Raw genomic sequence first — 23,473 nt, forward strand, 5'->3', positions numbered from 1 at the left:
TCTCTTTCTCTTCACATTACTAGTCTCTGTCCCTCTAACCCTGCCCTCCCTCCCCTCACTCTCTTTCATTGTTAAAGGCAGAAAGCACAAAAGGGGTTTTTAATTAAGGCAGGATGCTGCTAAACGAGGGACTTCTAAAGTCCAGTCGGCCTGTAAAAGATCCTCATCCCACTGGGACCCATAAAACACAGACAGCGCTCCGACGGAAAATGGAGAGCTGCTCAGGTGGGGTAGTGGTGAATGAATACAGACAGGAAGAGAGACAAGCAGAAGAATAAAATTAGCAGGAGCTATAAGCATATTTTTTTAATTTTTCAGCAGAACAAGATATATCTCCCTGAAAATTAAAAATTAAATAAACATTTTTTTTCTTTTGCTTAAAGGGTATAACAATCAGATGTCTGATTAGTCCTTTCAATCTTTTTGATAGTGTATTTTATTCCACTCCCATCCTACAAGCATAACTGATTATTTCTGTATTTGCGGCATACACCAATGTTTATAAATCCATTTATCTAACACTAATGTAGGCCTTACGTTTAAAAAGGGTATGGAAACAAATCAAGCCTGTTGAAAGTAGCAAAGACATAGAAAGAGAGCTCATAAAGACATGAAGTGCTAGAAAAAGAGAAAAGAGAGACACAGTGGAAACAAGTGACAGGAAGAAAAGCAACGACACAAACTTGTCTGCGCTTCAATTGGGGAACTGAAAACAGCAGCGGCAGGAAAAAGCGACTAGACTCATTTAAGTAGATGATGTGGTGGCAATGATTTAATCTCTCCTTTTCCCGTCTTAATGCTCTTTTGTCCCCCTTCCTTTTCCACTGTCAATCCCTCTGAGTACCATTAAGCAAAAGAGTTTAAGTGCCAAAAGATCTCTTTCCATTCTCCATCCCAGTCCCTCTTTTCCTCTATCGTGTCATACTCCGTTCTCTCACTCATTCCCCCTCTGCTTATGAATGAAAAATAATTGCCATCGCAGGGGGAGAAATAAAAAAGAATAAAAAGAAGACATGCGTGCAGAGGAGAGGCACAGAGAAAAGAAGATTAAGAAATCACAGCCAGTGCGCTGTGCCAAGTAAGAGGTTGAATGCATTTATGTATGTATGTTATCAGTATAATTACGGCGCAATGTAGCGACGGCTCAGTGCTGAAAGAGCAGTCCTATTGTACCTTTCTGCTCTTCAGATGAGTGTGAAGAGAGAACATAAGGGCTGGGTCTCACTTAGCTCTTCGTGTTTTCTTAAGCTCAAAAGAAATGGATAAGACGTAAAAAAAGGATTCAGTGTTTTATTTCTTCCAGTTTATCCATGTATAAAATTAATTGATGAGGATGACGAAGGAATTATTGCATCGTACTGCGTTGTTTGTTTAGAAGAACTGACCAATAAAGTGTAATAAGAGTGTCTTTAAAGATTGCCTTTTGCCTCGATTTAGAAAAGAAAGAAAGTTCAAGAAAGGAAAGCAAATATTTCCATTTTTATAAACCTCAGAGGCTTGAAATGCAGTAGAAAACTAACTTTATGCTCACACTAAAAATGAGAGAAAAAATACAACAAACATTTTTATTCAATTATTGACTTCTTTCACCAAGGCCTTTAGAAAAAGTAAAAAATAAATAGATAAGAATAAAAACATTTTACCCCATCTGACCAATCAGAAACATTAAAAAAACTCGGTTATTGAGCAAGTAATTGTCAATACTAAGCAATTTTGTCATTTTAGTCTGATTGTTTAATCTTAGGTCGTAACTCCTCAGAATTAGTTTATTTTTTTATAATTTTTTTTAACAAACCAAGTACACCACTTTAAATTTGACCATTGAAAATATTTCTTTATCTTATATAATTTAAAACCCTCTATGCCACTAACATTAGCAAGGAATATATACAAGTGGAGGACTTAATCAAAGGCAAATAATATATTTTTATATTTATTTGACACACTGACTGTACAGCAAGTGAATCATTCAGCAGCTTATTTGCGGATGCGTTATATATTAGAAGTCTGACTGCTTTGGGGTGGATCTGACTTAAGTTTGGAGGTACTGCTGTGAGTGGTCAGTGTGAGGGCTTTCTAATGGGGGAGGGTTCCAGAACAACATCTGATGTGAGTTGGGAATTGTAGGAATCATACGTACTTTCATGTGAGACTCCAATAGGACATGGAAAAGTTAGTACATTTGCATAGAAATAAATCCTCAATAAAAATACAGATTAGATTAAGTAACCTCTAAAAATAAGCATCAATGGGTATGTTAAATGAAAAAGAAGTAACCTGGCCCCACTTATAGTCTTTGTCGTATAGCTTTAAACTTGATGTCATGAATCAGTGGCTTCAGATATTAACTATTCAGCACACTTATCTTAATCTGCGATCATGCAAAACACTTTAGAGAGATTGCTTGTTTCTGTTTCCCACTCCATGAAAGACAACACAGTGACAGAAAAGAAAGGTTGTGGGAATGTGACAGAATGGGATGAATATAGACTTAAATAGAGGGTGGGCAGCTTTGAGAATGACAAGCTGCCATTAGAGAGGTAGACTTCCTCAGTAGTCTGACACAACTAGCCAAGACAACCATGCAATCATGGCATTAGAGTGATGAACGTCTCAAATTGTGTTCTTCTGCTCTGTGCTATTTACTATGAGCATCTTAAGTCTGCATCTGTGCTATTACTATAATATACACAATCTCAGTAAATTTCACTTACAAGAGGGTAACAGTAAACACTAGCCCTGCTGCTTTGTAAAGGAAAGACTGTGTCCATAAATAACACATAGCTTATCCCCCCCCCCCAAAATCGATATTGCTATATCAACTAAACTTACATTTAACTAGCAGATATAGGTTGCAGATGAGGAAAATGTTAACAAATGTGGTTAAAAAACCCTTTATATTTATAAAACAAACTGTGAACTTTAGTGCCATGAGGTGCAGCAGGATGAAGCTTCCTACAGTGTTTACAATTTATTTTTTCAAAAGTTACAACCAATGGAAAAAATAAGTGTAGAACAGAAAACAGAGAGGAAGCATAAAGGGTGGCTGCTGTGACGGAGAGGGGAGAAATGCTGACAGTGTAGCTACAACGTGTCTGTTAATACCTTTCCTTCACACCTAGCATTGTGCGTTCAGTGCTGATAAGAACACACACTCCAATAAGCAAAAAGAAAAGGCCTTACACAATTTTATCTAGATAATACAGGCAATGCCCAGGAAGGGAAGAAAATAAAGGGAAGCATAGGCAGCATGAAAAAATACACTGAATTAAAGAACTGACTAAGGAGGAAAAGGTCCAAAATACATTTGCATATCCATCGCCAAGTGAATACAGTGATTTCACCAATGGAATAAATTGCGTTTTCAGCCCTTACTCTCATCCTTTGGTGCTCTATCTTAGCTATGTTTCACTTATATGTCATTCTGCAGTATACAGAGTGGGTTAGTGAACAGTTAGTGAAATGCTAAATATTTAGCATTTAAAGACAGCCTCCTCTATCTACGATATATTTACAGATCACTTAATAGTGTACTGGTTTTAGTTAAAATGTTCTTTAGAGTGGAGATAAATCTACTCAAAAAATTGTTTCACTACCTACTTTTACATGTGAAAAATGTTTTCGATCTGATCTAAATCTTGGTTGGAAGTTAAAAATATCCGTTTACATGAATGCAAAATAAAATGATCCGATCATGATGTGTGTATACATGCACCGAGCGTTCGATCAGAATAAATAATTTGAGCGTGCACAGAACTGTCTATTTTTCCTGAAATGCTTTTCTAGTAGAAGAAGCTGTCTGTTCTGCATGCAAATCCATACTTGTCCACTCATCCTCAACTTTAGCTACTTCTTATACCTTCCAAAGACATTTATTTTTCTTTGGTTCTTCAGTCGTTGATGTGTTTTCTTTTACTATGGACCTTCATCGCATCTCATTTTTATTTTTGGTGGTAATTTAGTTAGTTAGTTAAGGGCTCAGTGGTACCTTATGTTAAAGCTCCTTTGCTACAGGGGTAGAGGGTGGAATGGCATGTTCATCCGCACATTAAATTTAGAGCCACCTCCTCCACCAAGGAGCCGGTCAATGAAGGTTAGCAAAGAGAAAAACATCACGCTGATGTTGTGTACGTTATGCAGATGAGATGATTTTACTCCAAAGATCTGAATGGGTGTGTACATGGATAAATTGAGTGGTGATCGGAAAAAAACACCTCTCAGAACCAGAATTAAATTTCTTTCAGATCAGACCGAATCCGATTAGAATCTTCAGGCTGGCTTCTTAATATGAAATTTAATTGATCTGATCAGGCCTTTAATCTGTTGTTTATGTCCACATGTATACATAGCTACTGACACATAACTAATCAAAAAAGTGCATGGAATATGGGAGACTATTGCTTCAGAAACTTTCTGATGCGATTCCTCCATTCAGTGGCTGTTCATAAAGTTATTAGGAATGCCTCTACACTTCTTATTTAAATTTAAATAATTGACTTGATCATCTTTTATTTATTTTTTTTATAACGAGGACATCCTCAACCAGTTGCAAAAATAATTGGTGTACATGGCTCACATGTGTGTTTGATGGGCATAATAGTGTCATTAAGTTTTTAGTTCAAAAAGCTTTGTGGATTTAGGGCATATGAAGGAAAATAGGAGCAAAGCTACTGCAAAAATATAGATTGCACTGCTTTGGAACTTTTCCTCTCTGTTGTCTGATGGCTGAAATGAATGTATACCCCCCAAACTGTAATTCATGTGCACTTTGAGGGAACAGAACAAAAAATGTTATATTGGCTAACCAACTTACAGGCAGTGAATCAAGCTCTGATTCTCTGAATTGCTGGTGTGAGTTTATGCATGTGGTTGGTTTTCTGCACAAAATCACAGTGAGTCAGTGATTATAGTTGTTTCCAAAGACAGAAATGAATACAACGGCAAAAAAAAAGGGACTCCGACTGTGACAGTCAATCTGAAGCACTCTCCCACCTACCGAGCTCTCCTTTTCCCTCTCCTTCCTCCTCTCTTTGGGTCTCAATCCTTCACTGTCATCATTTCTACTTCTAACATAAAAACACCCCCTATCATTCCTGCTCTTTCTTTCTGGTGCATCCACACCCCCTCAAAGACCACCTTACACCTTCCTGATGCACGCACATACAAACACACACACACAGACGCACACACGCCAGGGAGCAGCAGATCAATTGCAACAGTGTTAGTCGGGTAGGAAACCTGTAATTCACTTCATTGGCTGCAGAATAAACCCCTGATTACATACAATCAATGTGATAATGGCTAAAACACATTTTGCCAAATGGGCTTATGGGTTGTAAAGACTGAGAAAAGGAGAGGAAACATCAGTGTTTGTGTACTATATATCTAGGTATTCAATAGGACGTTAGATTTTGTGTGCAAATTATAGCCACCGTTGAGATATTCTGAATCTTTATGCAACAAAACTGAAATAACTGAAGAAAGTGACTTCCAAAGAATTGAAGTGTTAGCATCAATACACTATAGACAGTGGGGGACAAGACACCCAGGGATAATATATCTTAATAATATATAATATATCTTAATCGTAATTTATTAAAACATTTGTGTTGTTTAAGCTGTAAACTATTTTTGGGAAATCACAATTTGTGCACTAGTCATTGTTGAAGAGAATTTTCAAATGTATTTTTTGGTTTTCTTTCAAGCTTCAGTGTGATCTACATAGATGATTTAGACCTGATAATCCAGCTGTATTAGTGTTCCTGAAGTATATATTATGACAAAGATATTAAGAGCTAAAATATGGACTTTTTATATCTGTAGGTGTGTGTCTCTATGGGGGGCTGAGGGGTGGTGCATGTGTTTCTGATGGGAATCTTGATGATTTAGTTTGTTTTCTTGGAGAGCAGTTGCTGATAAGTGTGCTGCAGCCAGGCACTATCTTTGTCACCGTGTCTCTTTTTCCTTCCCTCTCCTTCTCTCTCTGTGTCTCCTTTATCTGGTTCACGTCACTGTGCTGGCAGTCTGGTGTGCCAACAGTTCTTCAAATAAAACAAAACAAATAAAAAGGTGCAAAAAAGAAGAAAAGAAAATAGTCCTACATCCAAGTTCCTCCTTGGATGTGAGGAATCTGCGATCTACCTTAAAATTTTTATTTAATAAATAAATAAACCTGCTGCACCTAAATAGCTTACTATGTACTTGCAGTGACCTCCAGCCTTTTACAGGAGAAACTGCAGACCTAAAAATCAATGAAATTACTTCAGCCATCCTCCTGTTATGTAAACTTTTATAGAAGATGCCCAATGTTGCCAGCCATAAATCATTATTTTAAAGGAAAGATGCAATCACAAATTTATGTTCCATTTTTTAAATTGTATACAAAAGTGATACTACAACTAAAATTGATGGGATCCGTTTGTGAAGTGATATACTTTACCGTTGAGCTCACCCTTTGTAAAAAAAATAAAAAATAAATAAGAGGGGACATTGATGAAGGTTGTATGTAACTGTGCGGGTGAATATTGTTATTGCTAAGTGTTATGTGTGTAAAAACTCTGAAACTGTCATATTAGTTCACATCAAAGCACACACGTACACAAAGTCATCATTTTGTGCAGAATATATTGTTTACTTCCCCCAACTCTTCCTTTTATAAAAAGAAAGACAGGGACCTGGGCAAGTTGCCACAACCAATGAAACTGTTGGAAAATAAAATAATAAAGTATTTAGGAACAAAATATCCCTCCATCAGATTAAAAGCACATTTTATTAAGCAGATGGTGAGAGAGGATTTTCACTCTAGTAAATATGGCAGGGCTTTCAAATGTGACATGGGAGGAGGAGATATACGGGGGGGTTAAAGGAAGAGAGGAGACAAGAGGGAAATAGGAAAAGAGTGAAATACCATGGTGGAAAAAAGATAAAGAAACAGGGAGGAAGTGTATATAGCTAAATAGTATCAAATCATAGAGGAAGAGGGGGGAAAGGGAAATATAACAGGAAAGAAAATGTTGGAAAGAAGAACGGAAGAGACGATAAAAGGAAAGAGTGCAGCAGTGAATGGAGCGTCACAGCTGCATTCTTTAAGCAGATCAGATTTGGGGAAATTGGGCTGTCACTACAGGACTGCGATGATTTACACCTATCCATCACTATAAGAGTCAGAGTAGTCGAATAATGCACAGCACCTGGAAAAATGAAAGAAATACATCCTAAACATGCCACATTTGGGTGCTCACTTCTCACATTTCTGTGCAATATTCTGAACATGAAGGTTGTAAAACTAGAAAAAATTTATTTACGCCAACATTTTTTCTTTTGTGTATCAAGGATCCATATATTTATTGATATCATATCAGTTCATTATATTTATGTACTAAACTGCTCCAGATCAATAAAATAAAATAAAAGCAAATTCTCATATAAATCACTTACACAGATCTAAAAGCGTCACAAATGCATATGAATTATTATTGTGCAAACTAGTTGTGGACCAGAGGAAATGCACACATTTTATAGTGGCACATTTTCAGTCTGACACAAGCTGCAGTTGACACTTGTCTTTTCAGTTTACTCGCCTGATTTTGTCTATCTTTCCCCCATGGCCTCCTCCCTCCACCTCCCCCTCCCCTCACTCCTGCTCATGCACCTTACAGCCTCGCTCCTGGACCATCTGTTAGGGAATCTAATTCACATCCAGTCATAATCACGTTTGCTGGAGAGCCCACCGTCTCTGCCCATCTCTGTTCCTCTGTCTATCTCTGCCTGCATTCTTTGCTATTTCAAAGCCTGTTTTTATCAATTTGGAAACAACAAAAAAAACCTTAATCAACTCCTATGTTATATATTATATTATTATATATTTGTTCTAACTTGAATGTGTTTTGTGTACTTGCACGGGTAACCAACATCTTCTTGTCCGATTCAACTTCTGCATCATGTTTTCCTGAAGCACTTTATATTAACATAAAATTACTTTGTGCTTTTTCTCTTAAGAATTGTAATGTTCTCTAAACACTTTCTACTGATTTTTTATTTAAAAAAAGTAAATCAAAACAATTTTAAATGTTTGAGTGATTATAAGGCATTGAAAACATTAAGTACTGCAATGTCTGGTGCATATTTGCAAGTGTGCATATGTGAGTGTTCGTCCATAATTGAGAATAAGGGGAGCCGAGGTGAAGGGGGGTGGAAGTTAATGAGAGGTGAGTGTCTGAAACCATCTCACTCTTTCTCTCTCTCGTTCTCTCGCTGCTTCTGCAGTAATCCTCTTCTATAAATCTGCAATCCAATCAGTGTTGTCTACACTAACACACACACAGACTTGCTAACACATACACACAAGCTGCTGAGAGGCCCATCTGTGTGTTAAGGCAATCTGCTTTATCATTATGATTACATTGGGCTCAGTATACAATGATGTGTTTGTGTGCATGTGTGCAACTGAGCGTGTGTGTGTTCATGCGCACAGTAACTGGTTGACATTAATCACATCCCCATGGCTTGATGGCCTAAATATAAAAAAGGTTAGAATATCGTAAAAACAGAGAAAAGGAGTTTTTGAAAAAGTTGGTCTTCTAAACACTTTTTGCAAGCATAAAGGTTCTCCTTTTATGTAATGGTTTTGCACATCAACCGGCTAAATAAAGGTAAAAAAAACAACAACTCTATTTTAAAATAAAATACTGACAACTTTTACTGCAAATATTCTATATGATAATGAATAAAAATGCAACAATTTAACACCAAAAACGTTTTACGATTTGAAGGTGTTAGAATGTGTCTGAGAGTATATGTGTGTTAGAAATTAACATCCTAATAGTAGCTAAATCACCTCTGCACAGCTGGAGGTCGGATACTCTGTTTAAGTACTCAGACAATCTTATACTGCAGGTGTGTGTGTGTGTGTGTGTGTGTGTGTGTGAAATTGGGCAAAATAAATGCCTTTTTTACTTTAAATGTACTGTAACCAACAGACACTTTGAGTCTGAAACAAAAAAATTGACTCATGGATCGAAACTGTTTCAATGCTGCCATCATCCTAAAGTTTTATGCTTGGAATGTTACAGTTTGTAACAGCTCAGCGAACACCTATAACCAAAACCTGATATTGTGCACCTCTTTGTGAAGTCATATTTACCTATATAGGGTTAAATTAGGCATGTGACCTCAGGAAAAACTTTACACCTCTCACCCCTGCTGCATGCCACTCAAATACACTCAAACACACAAGGCTGTGCTGATTCGCCAGGGGTCGGCGTGAGAATGGTTTGCCAGAACTCTAATTGGCTTGACCCAGACTAACCCTAAAATCCTATTGAACTAAGGCTTTCTAGTCAGTGGTGCACACTGTAATATACACACACACTTAACATTAGAAAGCTTTTGAAAGCCTTATAATGAACTAATCATTTATGTTCTGAAAGGCTTCTCATAACCAAACCATTTCAGCAATGTAAAAGACTGCAGACAGATGATAAAATATGATGTCATAACCTGGTATTTTACATTTAAAATCCTTCTAAAATTGTCTTTAAATTAATGTGTAACTGTGTTTTGGAGAAAAACATTACAGAGTTCACATTCTGACCCTTTTTCATACACCCTTTTATTCTTACGAGGGTATGAACAACAATTTGACATGTGTGTATGTGGATGAACCTTGCTGATGGTGACTGCCAGACATTTTGGAACCGCCCCTTTCGGTGGAATAGAGAGATGAGTGGTGATAGCAAGTCGTGTTAATGTTTACACCTGTCCAGGAATGATGTAAATACTGGAAGAGGACCAAAATGATGCTTTTTGGAGAGTCCAGTTTTGTGGGCTGTTCTGGTTTGAACAAAAAACCCACACAGAAAATAAAACAAGTCACTTTCACACCTTTAGCTTTTTCAGCAAGTTTTAACTGAAGCTGAACAGCAAACATTTTTAAAAGTCAAACTTCCAGGTGACGTCTCCTTTAAGGAACCCCCCCCCAAAAAAGCTAAAATAATTTCTTTTAATGAGGAATGATTATATTAATTAAGTTTCTTCTTAATCTGTCTTAATCTCTCTTAATCTTTTGGAGAAAGACAGATTCAAACAAAAATGCAAAATACACTAAAAACTTAGATTATTTTTATGTACTTAAAGATTATATATTACACTCTATATTCTTTAATGATTTAGGAATTTTATACTTCCTATTAACATTTTGAAATCTGGACATATGTCACCATTCCTTATCCACAAAATTGTTTAATTTAAGAGGCAAATATAAATGTGGCAGACAATAAGGATGAGCATGTAGACGGAGAAAGGCAGCCTTTATTTCACACGTCATCTGTTTCCTGTGTTTTAACATGAAACAAGCGGCTTATTTACAGTTACCTTTTTTTTTTTTTATATACCCCTGATACGCCTGATAAAACCTGCTTACAGCAACAGAAGGATGACTTCTCTGGGAAAAAAAAAAATCTTCCCTTACAAGATTTTATGATTTAAAGCCTCTTCTGTGTTATGATTGCATTGCAGGCATGCAGTTAAGACACTATTATTATCAAAAACATCCACATGCTATGAACAACCATCGATCAATTTCTGTAACTGAAGGTTTTCCTTTTCTCTCCACTGCATCGGTGTGCTTGCCTTTTCTTTTCCCTCTTGTGTCAGGAAGAGTGTGTGACTTTTGTGTAAAACTTAAGCAGGCCAGGCTCATTGATTTGCCATCACTTGCATCGTTTGTATTTCTATCTTACCTGGGGTTGTAGAGGGCATGTGCGTCTCTCATGTGGTTGGCTTCCAGTGAATCGTAGCTCTGGTGCATCCTCCAGGCACCAGCGCCGCATTTAACATATGTTGACTTGGAGTTTTCTTCGCTGCTGCTGTTCACCAATGGACCCTTCGATAAGTTCATTCTGAGTGGCGGGAAGTTTCAGGGGGGAGAAAGAGAATGATAAGAGTGTAAAAGCAGCCAATGGGGAAAAGACAAAAAAGTAGAATTAAACAAGCTTTTTAATTACAGCTGTTTTATTAAACAGAAAAAAAATATGATTTGCTTAATCCTTAAATTCTGTACACATTTTTCTGAAATTCAATTGTTTTCAGTAAAAAAAAAAAAAAGAAAAAAAACTCAGCATACAAGAACATCAATATGATAAATGCAATGGGAGACAAACGGATGTGGGTGAAATGTATTTAATAGAAACAACATGCAGACAATCACTTTCCACATGCTAATTTTGCTTATTTGTTTGACCTCAGTGTGAAGCCACTCTGCACAGTTTGGACATAGAGATGCAGGCCATAAAAAAGAGGCTCTCACACACACACACAAAGCAACATAACTGACACAAAAGCTGACATGCTGGGTGAACAGGCAGATGCGCAGACTGCCTCCCGAGAGCTGTGGAGAGGACAGGTTGTAATTTAAAACCAGTAGAGGCTTTTGTCTTGTTGTGTTAACACATTTCAATCAGACAGATCAGTCGTTGTAGGTATGCATCATTGAACGTTAACCAGAGCACATTTCACATGAGCATCAAGGGAGTTTTACTAGTTTTCACCTTTTATAATGCTTTAGGAATGAGGAAAGATAATCTTAAAAACACCATGGGAGAGTCTCCCATCCATCAGTCACAGTCTGCTCTGAGGTGGAGAACTGTTGCAAAGTTGATAAAATCAGTGGTTTACAAAAAAATCAAAGTGATCTATTTCTAAAAAAAAAAAAAAACAAAAAAAAAAAAAAAAAAAACAACAATTTCACTTAAAAGAGGACATTTTCTCATCATCATACAGAGTGAGAAGAAAAAAAGAAGAATATTTTCATAAAATACTCCTTAAAGAAATTCTGAGCAAACTTATCAGAGTAAAAAGGCGTCTCCTTTATGAAAATTGAGATGCTGCTTTTCAGCTTTTTTTTTTTTTTTTTAAACAGAAAAACTGAAAAAAAAACAAATAAATTATTGTTCAATGTGTGCATTTAAGAAAATGCTGGTTTAAGTGATTGTTTTTAAAACATGTATGAATTTGCATGTGTGTGTGTGTTGATACAATTTGATATGCATGTGCTGCGTATGTAGGATTTCATTTATAATCAAATATGTGCTTTGCTTGCTGAAAATATATTTTAGTATGTTCTTTTTTGCTAGATACCAATATTTTATTCATATATTAATTACTTGCAAAAATAAACGTATTTAACTTCTATTTCATTCTATTTATTCTTCTTTTTATTATCAATTTAATACTTTTGATCTTTCTTTTACATTTTTGTTTTCAATGTTTATCACTGTAATACAGTAACATATAAAACATATATTGGTAAATCTATTTTCTATTTAAATACGGAGTGTATGGTTTGGGATGTTGTAGCTTTTTTAGGTAAAGCAGGTTGACAGAAAAGGAGACAGACCAATGACATGTGTGACAGCAATCCCTCAATTGAGGCACAGAGCAGCATTGGTGCAGTGCGAGGTAGAGGCCAGGCTGTGTAATATGTAGGTTTTAGTTCCACTCTGGTGAATAGGAGAAATCAATATCTTTCTGCTGCCACTACTGCTAGAGACGCTTATTGGCTTTGGTTGTGGTGTCAAAATGCTATATAGACAGGCAACACTGAATACTGCAGTTTTTTTGTTATTGGAGTGTATCTTAGTGTAACCAGACTGAAGTATATTCAGTACCAAAAGCCATATGATAGTTTCAGTACGGAGGGCCTTACTCTATCTCATAATTACTATGAAGAGGACTGTTTATCCTTTAAGCCAGTATAAAGTGAAGAGATGAAAAAAGAGGATTATAAAGATAAAAGAAAGCAATTTTTATATCAGAAGTGTTGCAAATACAGACATACTGTGTTAAAAAGAAAGCCCATTTTTTTAAAGTCTGGAACTCAATTATCTTTAAAAAGTTTTTTGCAGACGAGGAATTTTTTTTTCCTCTGTTTACTTTTATTAACCTAAAACTACTGCAAATCACAAAGACACACCTATAATTGAGTGGTTTTTTTTATTGGACATCCCTAAAACTTCTTGAAATTCAATCATTCAATAGTAATGTGATGTGATTGGTAAAGGATATTATACTTCACCCTTCTGTTAAATGAAAGATGAAAGTATTAATCTGAGTGATTCTTCTAAACCACACTTCCCACTCCCATCCTTATGCGTAAGCAGTCCAAATACGTACACTGAATGGGTGTGTGAGTTTAAAGTTGGGAGGAAGGGATATTGAGGGTGTCTTTCTGATGCTCAGTGACTCAGTCATGTGTTGCTGCTCCATCTGTGAACAGAATGACCACAACAAGGTTTGTGTGTTGGTGATTGCATCTGTGTGTGTGAGACATAGTGATGCGGTGATTGATGAGACAGTTACCAGTCTTGCTAATGCAACACACATATATCCCTAAAGGGAGCAAAAGCCACGCCGTACACACACTTGCATGCAGAGCCGCAACTGCCCTACCTAATTACCCCTCTAGTCAGGCCAGTGTGTTCTTTTACACTGAGAACCTACATTCTTAAATGTGCTTAACGATAGTTTCCAGACTAATTCGGACAGTTTACATAAACGTTTTTATATATTGGAGATTAGAGCAAAAAGTATATGTGACAGAGTTAGTTGTGCAGAAAAGCTGAAATGGAAAGGAGCAGATTGAAAGGATTTCCGAAGCTTAATTGCAACACAAAAACTGGTTTGCAAAAAAAAAAAAAAGAAACTAAATTAGGCCGTTTTAACAGTAGAGTTGCAGCAATCGTTATACAGCTCTTTATAAGCTGATCCCAAGCTTCCAACAAATATAACAAAATATACTATCATTAATTCTTCATAGCTTGGCATAAGCCCAGGGTATGTAAAATACTTTATCTAAAATTTACATCTTAGTCCTAAAACAATTAAATGATTGGGAACATGTGCATATTCTCCTCTGAATGTTGTTTATGTTGCTCCTTGTAACCAAAGGCACATCAGGGCAGGTGGGGTTGGTTGAAGCCCTGTGTGTGTGTGTCTGAGCGGATGTGTGTGTGTGCACGTTAGCGTTAGCGACGGGAGCTGTTAGCGGGGCAGGCGGCAGATGGGCTGTCGGCCTTAATAGGGACTGAGCGGGTGCAGAAAGGTGACAGCTTCACAAGGGAGGGGTGTGTGGGGAGGAAGAGGAGAAGAGTGTGCGCGTGTGGCGGTGGTGGCGAGGAATCGTGAAGGAAGACAGAGATAAAGGAAAAATGACTTATCAGCAGGGGTGAGGGAAAGAGCGGATCAGCTGCGCAAAGGAATGCTCCTCCTGAGGGCAAGAACTGTTTCATCTGCTTTTTAAATTTTATATATATGAGTATATGTTCAAATATTTGCACAGTCTAAAGATGTTTGCCTAAAAATACTCTATATTAAGCTGCAAAATTTCAAAGCATTAACTTCATCTGTGTTTCCCGCAGCTTTTTTGTTTATCAATATCTGTTCAATTAAACAAAAAAGTGCATTATGGGGTAAATTCACTCTTGCATATGAAAGTTAGATATATTTCTAAATTTTTTTAATTTTTATTTCATTGAACCTTGAAATAAAGAAAAAAAACGTATTTGAAAGATTGACCAACCTATTCAGGACCTGGTTACTGTTTGTGAATCATGCATGGAGATGCACAAGAGCAGCACCAGGTACATTTTCCTGCGGCATTTTACTCTAGACATAATGCACCTGCATTTTTAACAATAGGTACACAGGTTTGCATTCCTGTTTACAAAGCTACTTTAGTTTTTGTCAAACTAAAGACCAAAAAAAGTCAGAAGATAAAAATAAAAAAATTGTAAACATCTTGTTTGTATTTATCTGCGCAATTGAACTCCTCTTTTACAGCTGGACGTATATGGTCTTTGAGTTTATAATTGAGCAGAGAAATGTGGTTAAACACCCACATGTTTGATCTGGTAAAAACTGAAAAGTATATAAATAGACTAATTGAATATAATGATACATTCACATATTATAACCATTTAAATAGCAAATAAAGGAAACCCAAAGTGCACATACAGTATAAGGGTCAGGAAGGAGAAGAAGGTGGAAAAAAACAAAACAAAAACAAAAGATAGTGTTGAGAAGGTGGGCTGGTCTGTCATTCTCCCCCCATCAGGCACACACATGAAGCATGATGGTTGGATGAGAGGAGGAATATTTCACTGTCAGCCGAAAGGCGGCACGGTCATTCATTTCTTATCCTCAATATTCATTTCTTTCCCTTGTATCCATCTCTTTCCTGTTCCACTATATCATTCTTTTTTTCTTTGAATCTCTTACACTGTGTCAAAAAATGACAATTTAATCAGACTCTCTGCTTGAGCATTTAAAAGACGACAACTACCTAAACAAGGCCATCTATAGGCTTGACTAAAAGACCGTAAAAAAAACGAAAAAGTGGAAGAAATAAGAAAGAAAGGGCATCTGGACCTGGACTACGCTGGAACACACCTTTCTACCTAAATGCTCATCGTCTTTCCAACCGAATCTTCTCCATTGTGGTTGTTTCCTTGTATTAGCAGTGCTTAAGTGCTTTGGAAGCTCTCAACACTCACACACACACATGCATGCTCAAAACGGCCCACTCACGTTTTGATTCCTTTTCTAAACATATAACCTTAGACTGCAGAAAGGAAACTGTCCTACATGAATAGGGCCAAAAAAAAGTGAGCTCCTAACCTCCCGCTTGAATGACACAAAAGTCAGAACTGGCTGTGCGATGAGTAATTCTTAGAGGGAGCATAAATGATTTGATAAATCATCATTATAGCAACAATAATTGAATGCACATTTTGATATATGGATGATGGGGATGTATGGGTGATGGAACGCGGGGAATGAGTGGATGAGCGCAGGAGAGAGAAGGGTGGGGGTGGGTTGGGAGGAAGAGATGAGCAGCATTGTCTTCTACCTTCTCTCTATCTCTCTCTCCCTCTCTCCTTTCAATCAGCACTTTGGTATTCAAACACACACACACTGCTTCAAAGCCAGTGTGGTGTAATGGCTAATTGCAGTGTGTATACTTGTGTGGGTGTTTGTGTGTGTGTGTGTCACAGCTGGTAAAGTCTCTCTTACTGCTCTTTCAACACATAAAGGCATGCACTGACCCATGACACGCTATCACAAACTGCAGGCAATGATGGATTGGATATAAATCTGAGAACATCATCAATGTTCTTCCCTTTACTTGATTGTTTTCTTTTTGGAAATTAAAGCCAGTGGTCATACGTGTACTTGATTTAAGTATTGATGCAGGAAGTCGCACATATGTTTATGTTTTATCTGCAAATTCTTAAAAGACAGCGCTCAATGCTGTGTGTATGAGATTTGCACAACGTGTGCGCTCATGCATACATGTGTGTGTCCGTCGGACCTCCAGAGCGCTGGTGTCAGACAAAAGCAAACCCCCCATCGTCCTCATTTCGCACCTCTCGCTCTACCCGTCTCTCTCATTGAATCCTTCTCTTTACGGGGCAAATTTACCACTGGAATGCCCGGACTCTTCAGATGGGAGAGAGGCCTGCCTGCCTTGAGCCTAAGCAAGAGTCTGCGTGTGTGAAGGACGCACAACGCAAAAATTGACATTGAATTCCACAGAGACTCAAAAAAATCAAACTCTTCCTCATATGGGCTTTTGATGGGTCACGCGCGCACACACACACACACACACACACACACACACACACACACACACACACAAATACATTCTGGGAGGAAAGACACAAACTCATGCATGGAAGGAAAAAATAAAAAAGATGCCAAGGCACGCGCACCAGCTCACACACTCAGGGAAGTGCACACAGCCTGCAAATCATCCTGGCACATATTGACATGCTTTGACAGATGAATTAAGTAAATGATTTTATAAGGAGATTAAAAGGATTTTAATTTACGCAATCTCTCTTTGGTCTCCCCCATCCCTCCCTGCAGTCAGCTTTACCTCTCTGTCTCTATTGCTTCCCTTTTCCTCATGGCCTGGGCAAAAAAATAAAAATAAAATAAAAAAAACTACAAGTGTGAAAAGAACAGGGGTGTAAAAACTGCTTCATTACAACCATGCTGTATTTTCCCCTTCACATTAACTGACCTTTTTTTCTCCCCCTGTTAAAATAACAAGAAAAATATTTAGAGATTTCTTTGGGCCTTCAAGCTTAATTTTTATCATGAAAGTATGCTGATAATTTAAAAGATTTTGAACATTTTTCTTCCTAAGTTATTTCTGCTTACCTGATAATATATGTTCAGTGGGTTAGAACATATTTAGCATGGCTCGGCTGATAGATGACTGAATAAGTTTAAATTTTATTACATATATCTATTATTGGGATTAGAAAATCGATTTACCATTCCAAACATGATGAGTGGTGACTTTCCTTTTAAAGAAAAAAATTATTTATCTATAACCAGAAAATTATTTAAAATACATTTAAAGTTACTAAAAAAAGATGACAAAAGGATTTCCTCAATAATGATCCTTGAATTAAATTATTAATTTTTGTGTTAATCTTTTTCATTGCATTGCTAACTTTTGCCTTACAAATCTGCACGGCCACTGTGCAGTTCACTCCACAGGTTTGTCTCTTCGCTCACACTGACAAAAATGTTAAATTAGTAAAGTCAGAGTAGGAAGAAAAATTAATCACATGCAAATTGTATGTATATGGTGACATGGGGGGGATGCAATTATGTTAACAGCTTAAGCGGTAGTTGTTATTATTATTAGTATGATCATCATTATCCTTAATATTTTAATTAGGAAAGCGGTGCCTCAAAGCAAAGAAGGCAAAGCCTGAGTGAAGAGGAGAGAGCAGTGGACAGATGGATCGATGGAAGGATGGAGGAGCGGACAGACAGCTGAAGGGACCAGAGGGTCCTCTGAAATACACAAGAGGGAACAGGGCACATCAAGGTAAAAACCCCAAAAAACAAATAGGAGAAAATAAATTCTTTACACTGGTCATTTAAAAATGTTAGGGTGTCTTTTTGAGTTTTCAAAATTTTTACTTTAATAACACACCTTGGTGCAGAAATATAAATAACAAAAATAAAACAAATCTGATGAAGGAAAAACATGCTTTCCAGCCTAATTCAAAGTTTTTTAAAGCAGTAGTCAGTGTAGATTCTAATAGAGCGAAGATGTACGGACACAGCAAGCAGGGTCGCATCCCTGCAATCAGAAGAAGCCTAAAGACAGAGATTGCACTAGATGGACATCAAGTCAACTCATTTTTAAACAGTATTAAAGGCACAAAGCATCTTTAATTAAAAACTTGAGTTAAATATCATAATTGTCACAGAATCAAGGTTATTCAACAAATATTTGATTTTTTACTTCTTAAAAAGGCCACATATAAATAAATAAAAACAATAATAACAAATAAGATATATATATTTTTTTACATGTAAAAAGGTTGTAAATAAATCATAAAGTGAAGATTTTATGAATTTTTTCTGTTATTTTCTCTCACGGTTCCTGACCAATGGACATTCTGTGCAGCTAAGATGACCCAAAATACAGTCTCATGCTCACAGAAACACACACACAAAGAAAAAAGAAGGCTAAAACATTTTAAAACTGCTTATTTTAGTTTCAACAGTTGACAATAAATATTTGACGAACACATCAGTCAGCTTCTATTTGGACTTGTTCCTTACATGTCTGCCCCAGACTCTCCCACATGAAGACCCCTGACCCATTTGATGAAATACATTTAATGTGAAGCCAAATTCAAACAACTTGGGTTCTCCTCTAATAAAGCTTAAAATCATGAAAAAATTCTGAAAAACTAATTTTTTCCTACTGACTTATTACATGTTTCAGTGCATCATTTTTAAAATTACTTCATATTTTATGTGAACAGACAAACAAAAAGCAGAATAACTCAAATAACTTTTTTTTTTTTTTTAAAGAGACCTTTTTTCCATGTAATTTTTCTAATAGCAGAGCAGCTCAGAGAAGAAAGAGCAATCTGCATTTTAAACAGCCTTTTATTTACACCTAAAAGAGCAAAGTGTTGGCTAAAGGAGCAGCTGAACTCCAGCCACTAAGTGTGTGTGTAAGTGTCTCTAAATCCTGCGCGGGGGGCCACACGCTGAGCTGCCCGTCTGAAATTCAACCTCTTCTGGCATTTAAGAGCCCAGTCCTTTTTGCCTCCCTCCATTCTCAAGGGCCGCTCTCCTCCTGTCCCTCCACCTTATTCCTGTAACCTCATTGCCCTGCTACCTAACAGATCCCCTGCTTGAATGAGCACGGACAACGCCATGGCCCTAACTGACTTTGTGTTTGCTTCTGGGGGCCAATCCGACTGAAAGTAAAACAATCTTCAGAAGACTCAGAAAGTGAAGTAAAAGCTGAATCTCTGCACGTGCGCGTCCAGGTGTGCGTTACTCTCAGCTGAAAGAAATGAGTCTCTCTTTACATACAGAATGAAAAATGCTGTAACTGTACACAGATTGCATGCTGACACACACACATAAACACACTCTGAGGCTGGGATCGCGTGCTACCTGACAGCGGAAACAACCTTGACTTTGTGCCGGGACCACCTTCACTGCATTCCAGCAGACAAACACACATGCAGCCACTCACAGTGAAAGACACGGAAGATGACAAGTTTGGTTAATGCATGGAAAGGTAAGATTAAAAAAAGGTAAAATTTACCTACTCTTGTTCAGAGTGCATTAAAAAACACTCGGATAACGGGTGTCCTACCGACTCCATCAGCGATAACGGGTCATTGTCACATCAACCTCCTCTGAAGAACAGCAAAAATGTTTTTGTTTTTTTTTTGTTTGTTTTTTTCTTAAAATGTCAAAGTTTTGATATGTTTCCTCCTTCTCTTCTTCTTTCTCTGATCTTCCACTTTCTCACTTTCTCTCTCTCTCTCCGTCCTTTCTTCCACTTGGAGGGAGCAATACAATTACCAGGCTCTGCTCCGGCTGCACTGATCAGCTCTGCGTGTGTGGATAGATGCGAAGGGAGCGCGTGTGCGCATGTGAGAGGAGGGTGCTGTAGACGCACACGCAGCCAGCCAGCCAGCCGGGCAGTTGGGACAGAAAACTGTGCTGCTGTCCTAATCAACGACTTAAAGCCCCAATAGCTGCTCATGAATATTAAGCTGAATTTTACATATGCAGTCCCTCAGGTCCGGGTTCTGCTGCGATTGGTGGACAGCTGACCAATGGCTGCAGGGATGGGTGGAGAGAGGGGTGGAGAAAAAGGTAGGTTGAAGCAGAGAGAGAGGGAGAGTGGCAGGTGGAGAAGAAGGGATGAGGTAAAGAGCGCAGTAGAGAAGAGAGGAAAGAAGGAAAGGAGAAAGGAACAGGTGAGAGAACGGTTTAAAGAGAGACAACCTACCCTTTTCTTTTTTCCATCTATAGAACCTAATACTTCTTCTGAGCGTCTCTCTTCTGGTCTCTTTTACTCTCATTATTTGCCCATGTTGGCATTTACACTCCAACAAACACCTTACACATCTTCCAAAAAAGATAACTATAAATCATCTCTTTTTTTCCTCTTTTGTCTATACTTTGCGAAATACGCATTTTCTTTTGCAGCTTTCATACACACTGTGCTTTCTTTCGCTGTATCTGTCTGGTAGACAATATGGATTTGAACTTGCTTGGCTGCAGGACACAAAATTGACCTAATCAAATCCAGAAAATCACAAGATCAAAGGAACGAGTGTAAGCTTAACCTTAAACCCAAAGCTTGAATAACATGTCACACTACAAATGCACACAGACAGGAAGAGCGCAGCAGAGCCCATCACAGCCCAGCAGTAAAATATGAGATTATGGCAATTCCAGAGAGCTTGTCCTTTGTTGTGGAATGATTTGGGCATGATTGGGACAAGGTTCTCCCTGCTGCTTGCTGTTTCTGTCAAACCCCTCCACATCTCCTCACCAGTGTGCCATTTGCTTCCAGTGTTTGCAAACAGACTGAAATGTGTGGAGATGGAGACTCTAGGAGAATCAGCGTATGGCTCCTCAGTGTAAAAGGGGAACTCGTGGAAAAAAGGAAAATAGTATATTTTCCAGTTTCCTGTTTGACTTCTAAGTAAAGGAATGCGGTACGTGCATATTTTGTGCATATTGAGAAAAAAAATCATAATCATGGGGGGAGGTTGCAGAGATGAAAGGGAGTGGTTGTGATTAGCACATTTGGAAGAAAGCTGATAAAAAACATTTCCTGAAACTAATCTCTACTTTGAAGTACGTTTGCATGCGAGTGTCTAAGTGTGAGGATGCATGAAAGAAGAACATCATCCTCTTTTGACTATTTCTTCAATCACATAACTAACAATGTTTTACATTTCTGACATATCTACTGGTTAATACACAAACTCTCAACATTTATGCGAGTAAACCAAATGTATGTTTTATATATTATCACAATCTGATCTTATGGCAGACATCCATCCCAAAGACATCCTTAAAGAGCCAGGAATTTTTATTTTTTTTCTTATGAAATGAAAAACGTGCTTTGATGAAACAAAGTTTATATCGGCTCAAAATCTCATATTTTGAAAAATATCCTCCATTTGTAACTCTTTTTTTAAAGTAACAGAAAGCAAAGCAAAAACAAAGTATCCTAAAAAGAAGCAACTTACAAATACTGGGACACTACTTTGCATGTGGACAGAGGGAGATGAATTCAAGCTCTGAGGCTCACAAACACATGGACACAGTTATGATGTATCCAGAGGCTTATAAGCATCGACAAAGATGAGTGTGAATCAATGCTGCCGCCACCACTGCACAAACAAATCTTTTACGGAAACCTCTGTCTCTAAAACACATGTAGTGGGAATCCTACAGACATTTATCATTGTTGAGTCTGTGGAAACAGATTGCAATCTAATAACAGTGTTGTAATTAAACTGCAAGTTAAATGTGAAACAGTTTTGTTGCAATTGCTGTGTAATATTAAAATTAAATGAACTGTGCAACAGGAAAAGTATGCATCTAAAAAGCTGTCAGAGCACCATGACAAACAAATCTGGAAAAAAAAAAGCTCTGCTTCGGTTTAATATTACTTTTATTTTAAATGCAAAATGTCGAAGGTCTAATGCAAAAGCAGGAACATAGGCAGTAATAGTTTACATCAGCACAAACATCTCTTATGTAAAATATATTCTGAGAATATTAAAAGAAGCTTTTTTTCCCCATTGTTTTTGTATCTGTGACTTTTTTTTCTCATGTCTGACCCCCATCTACCCCACCTCACCCTTCCTAGGCTATCGATTGCCTCTGAATCCGAGTGTATGCAGACAGTGACCCCTTTAGACCACTTCTCCTGAAAACAGACTAACTCTCCTCATATTAAACACAGAACCATAACAATGACTCTTCACATGAGTGGAAGTCCTTTTAATTCCTAGAAACAATGTAACCTTATTATCAACATTTTCCATTTGTCCAAAATCAAACAATTGTATGCATGCGTTATTGCTTGTACCGTCTGTAAGTTTCAGTTGTAAGGTGCAACAGTGTTGACATCGCACTCTGCTCTTTTATCTGTGATTGTGTGCATACGTCTTTGAGGGCTGTGTGTTTTGACCCTGTGGTGGCAGCCTGTTGACATCTATGGAAGAAATATCCTTGGCAACTCTTACTGACATCAATCACGGCACTCAATAGGCCACAGCAAGCTCACTAAGAGCAATGAATGTGTGGGTGTCTTTACTGGTCAACACAATCTTTAACAAATTCATGAGGAGGCCACTTAAGACAGCAGACCCAGTGACACAAATCTGCCAGTCTTAAACAGATAAAGAACCGGAGTTATTTACAATAACAATTAGGCAAAGTTGTTTCTCCTTTCATCTTAAATATGAAGTGCACTTATTCTCTTAATATGTATTTTAAGAATATGGAATTTTACTTTGTGTTTCTAAGAGAAGAGAGTAACAGACGATACAGAGAACTTGATTGTAGTTCACTAGTAGCCAACAGAGGGTGCTATGGTCTCTGATCTGTCTATACATATTCTGCAAAGGAACCTCGGATTTCAGTGTGGTTGAATGTTCGTATGGGTTTACAAGAACATATAGATTAGGAACTGCTCATTAATCACTAATTAGAAGTCTTGAAAACTAAAGAAATTACATCTCTGACAGACACTCCCCTATAAATACACTGAGAGTTTAGTTTTTTTTTTCCCTTTCCCCTTAGGACAGGAGAGGAGTTCAGTTTTTGGATTACTGGGTTTAGATATTACACAAACTTGAAAGAGATTGCTCAGATAAGGTTTTGTTTTGTTTTACTTTTAAATGTTCATGTTTGTCTGGTAAAGAAACACTGCTATTATCTTTTATAATAACATTTATCTATAAAACATTTAACAAGATATGTGCTGTTATTAACCTGTTAAACTGTTATTTCTGTTTACTGTTTAAGAGCATTATTTATTAAAATAACTATATGCTTATATATCTATAATACATTTGAACCTCAATTCCCTTTATATCACTTTATC

At 37.4% G+C, this 23,473-nt stretch overlaps 1 protein-coding gene across 7 annotated transcripts in view; it reads right to left on the reverse strand.

The window, feature by feature from the left end:
* Positions 1-20,046, reverse strand: part of LOC107086944 (estrogen-related receptor gamma) — a 70,485-nt gene extending 50,439 nt beyond the window's left edge. For 3 of the 7 annotated variants that reach the window (XM_015378242.1, XM_015378241.1, XM_015378237.1), the window contains exons 1-2: positions 19,659-20,046; positions 10,740-10,898 (exon numbers count right to left, since the gene is read on the reverse strand). In XM_015378242.1, the coding sequence (XP_015233728.1) occupies positions 10,740-10,898; positions 19,659-19,714 (215 nt within the window). In that variant the 5' untranslated portion in view covers positions 19,715-20,046. Of the gene's footprint in view, positions 1-10,739; positions 10,956-19,654 lie in introns of those variants that run through there. The other 4 variants (XM_015378239.1, XM_015378240.1, XM_015378243.1 and 1 more) reach the window with 3 other exon arrangements.
* Positions 20,047-23,473: the final 3,427 nt, after the last annotated feature.

Source organism: Cyprinodon variegatus, unplaced genomic scaffold (assembly GCF_000732505.1).
Source record: "Cyprinodon variegatus isolate N-32 unplaced genomic scaffold, C_variegatus-1.0 Scaffold167, whole genome shotgun sequence".
NCBI classification, from domain to species: Eukaryota; Metazoa; Chordata; class Actinopteri; order Cyprinodontiformes; family Cyprinodontidae; genus Cyprinodon; species Cyprinodon variegatus.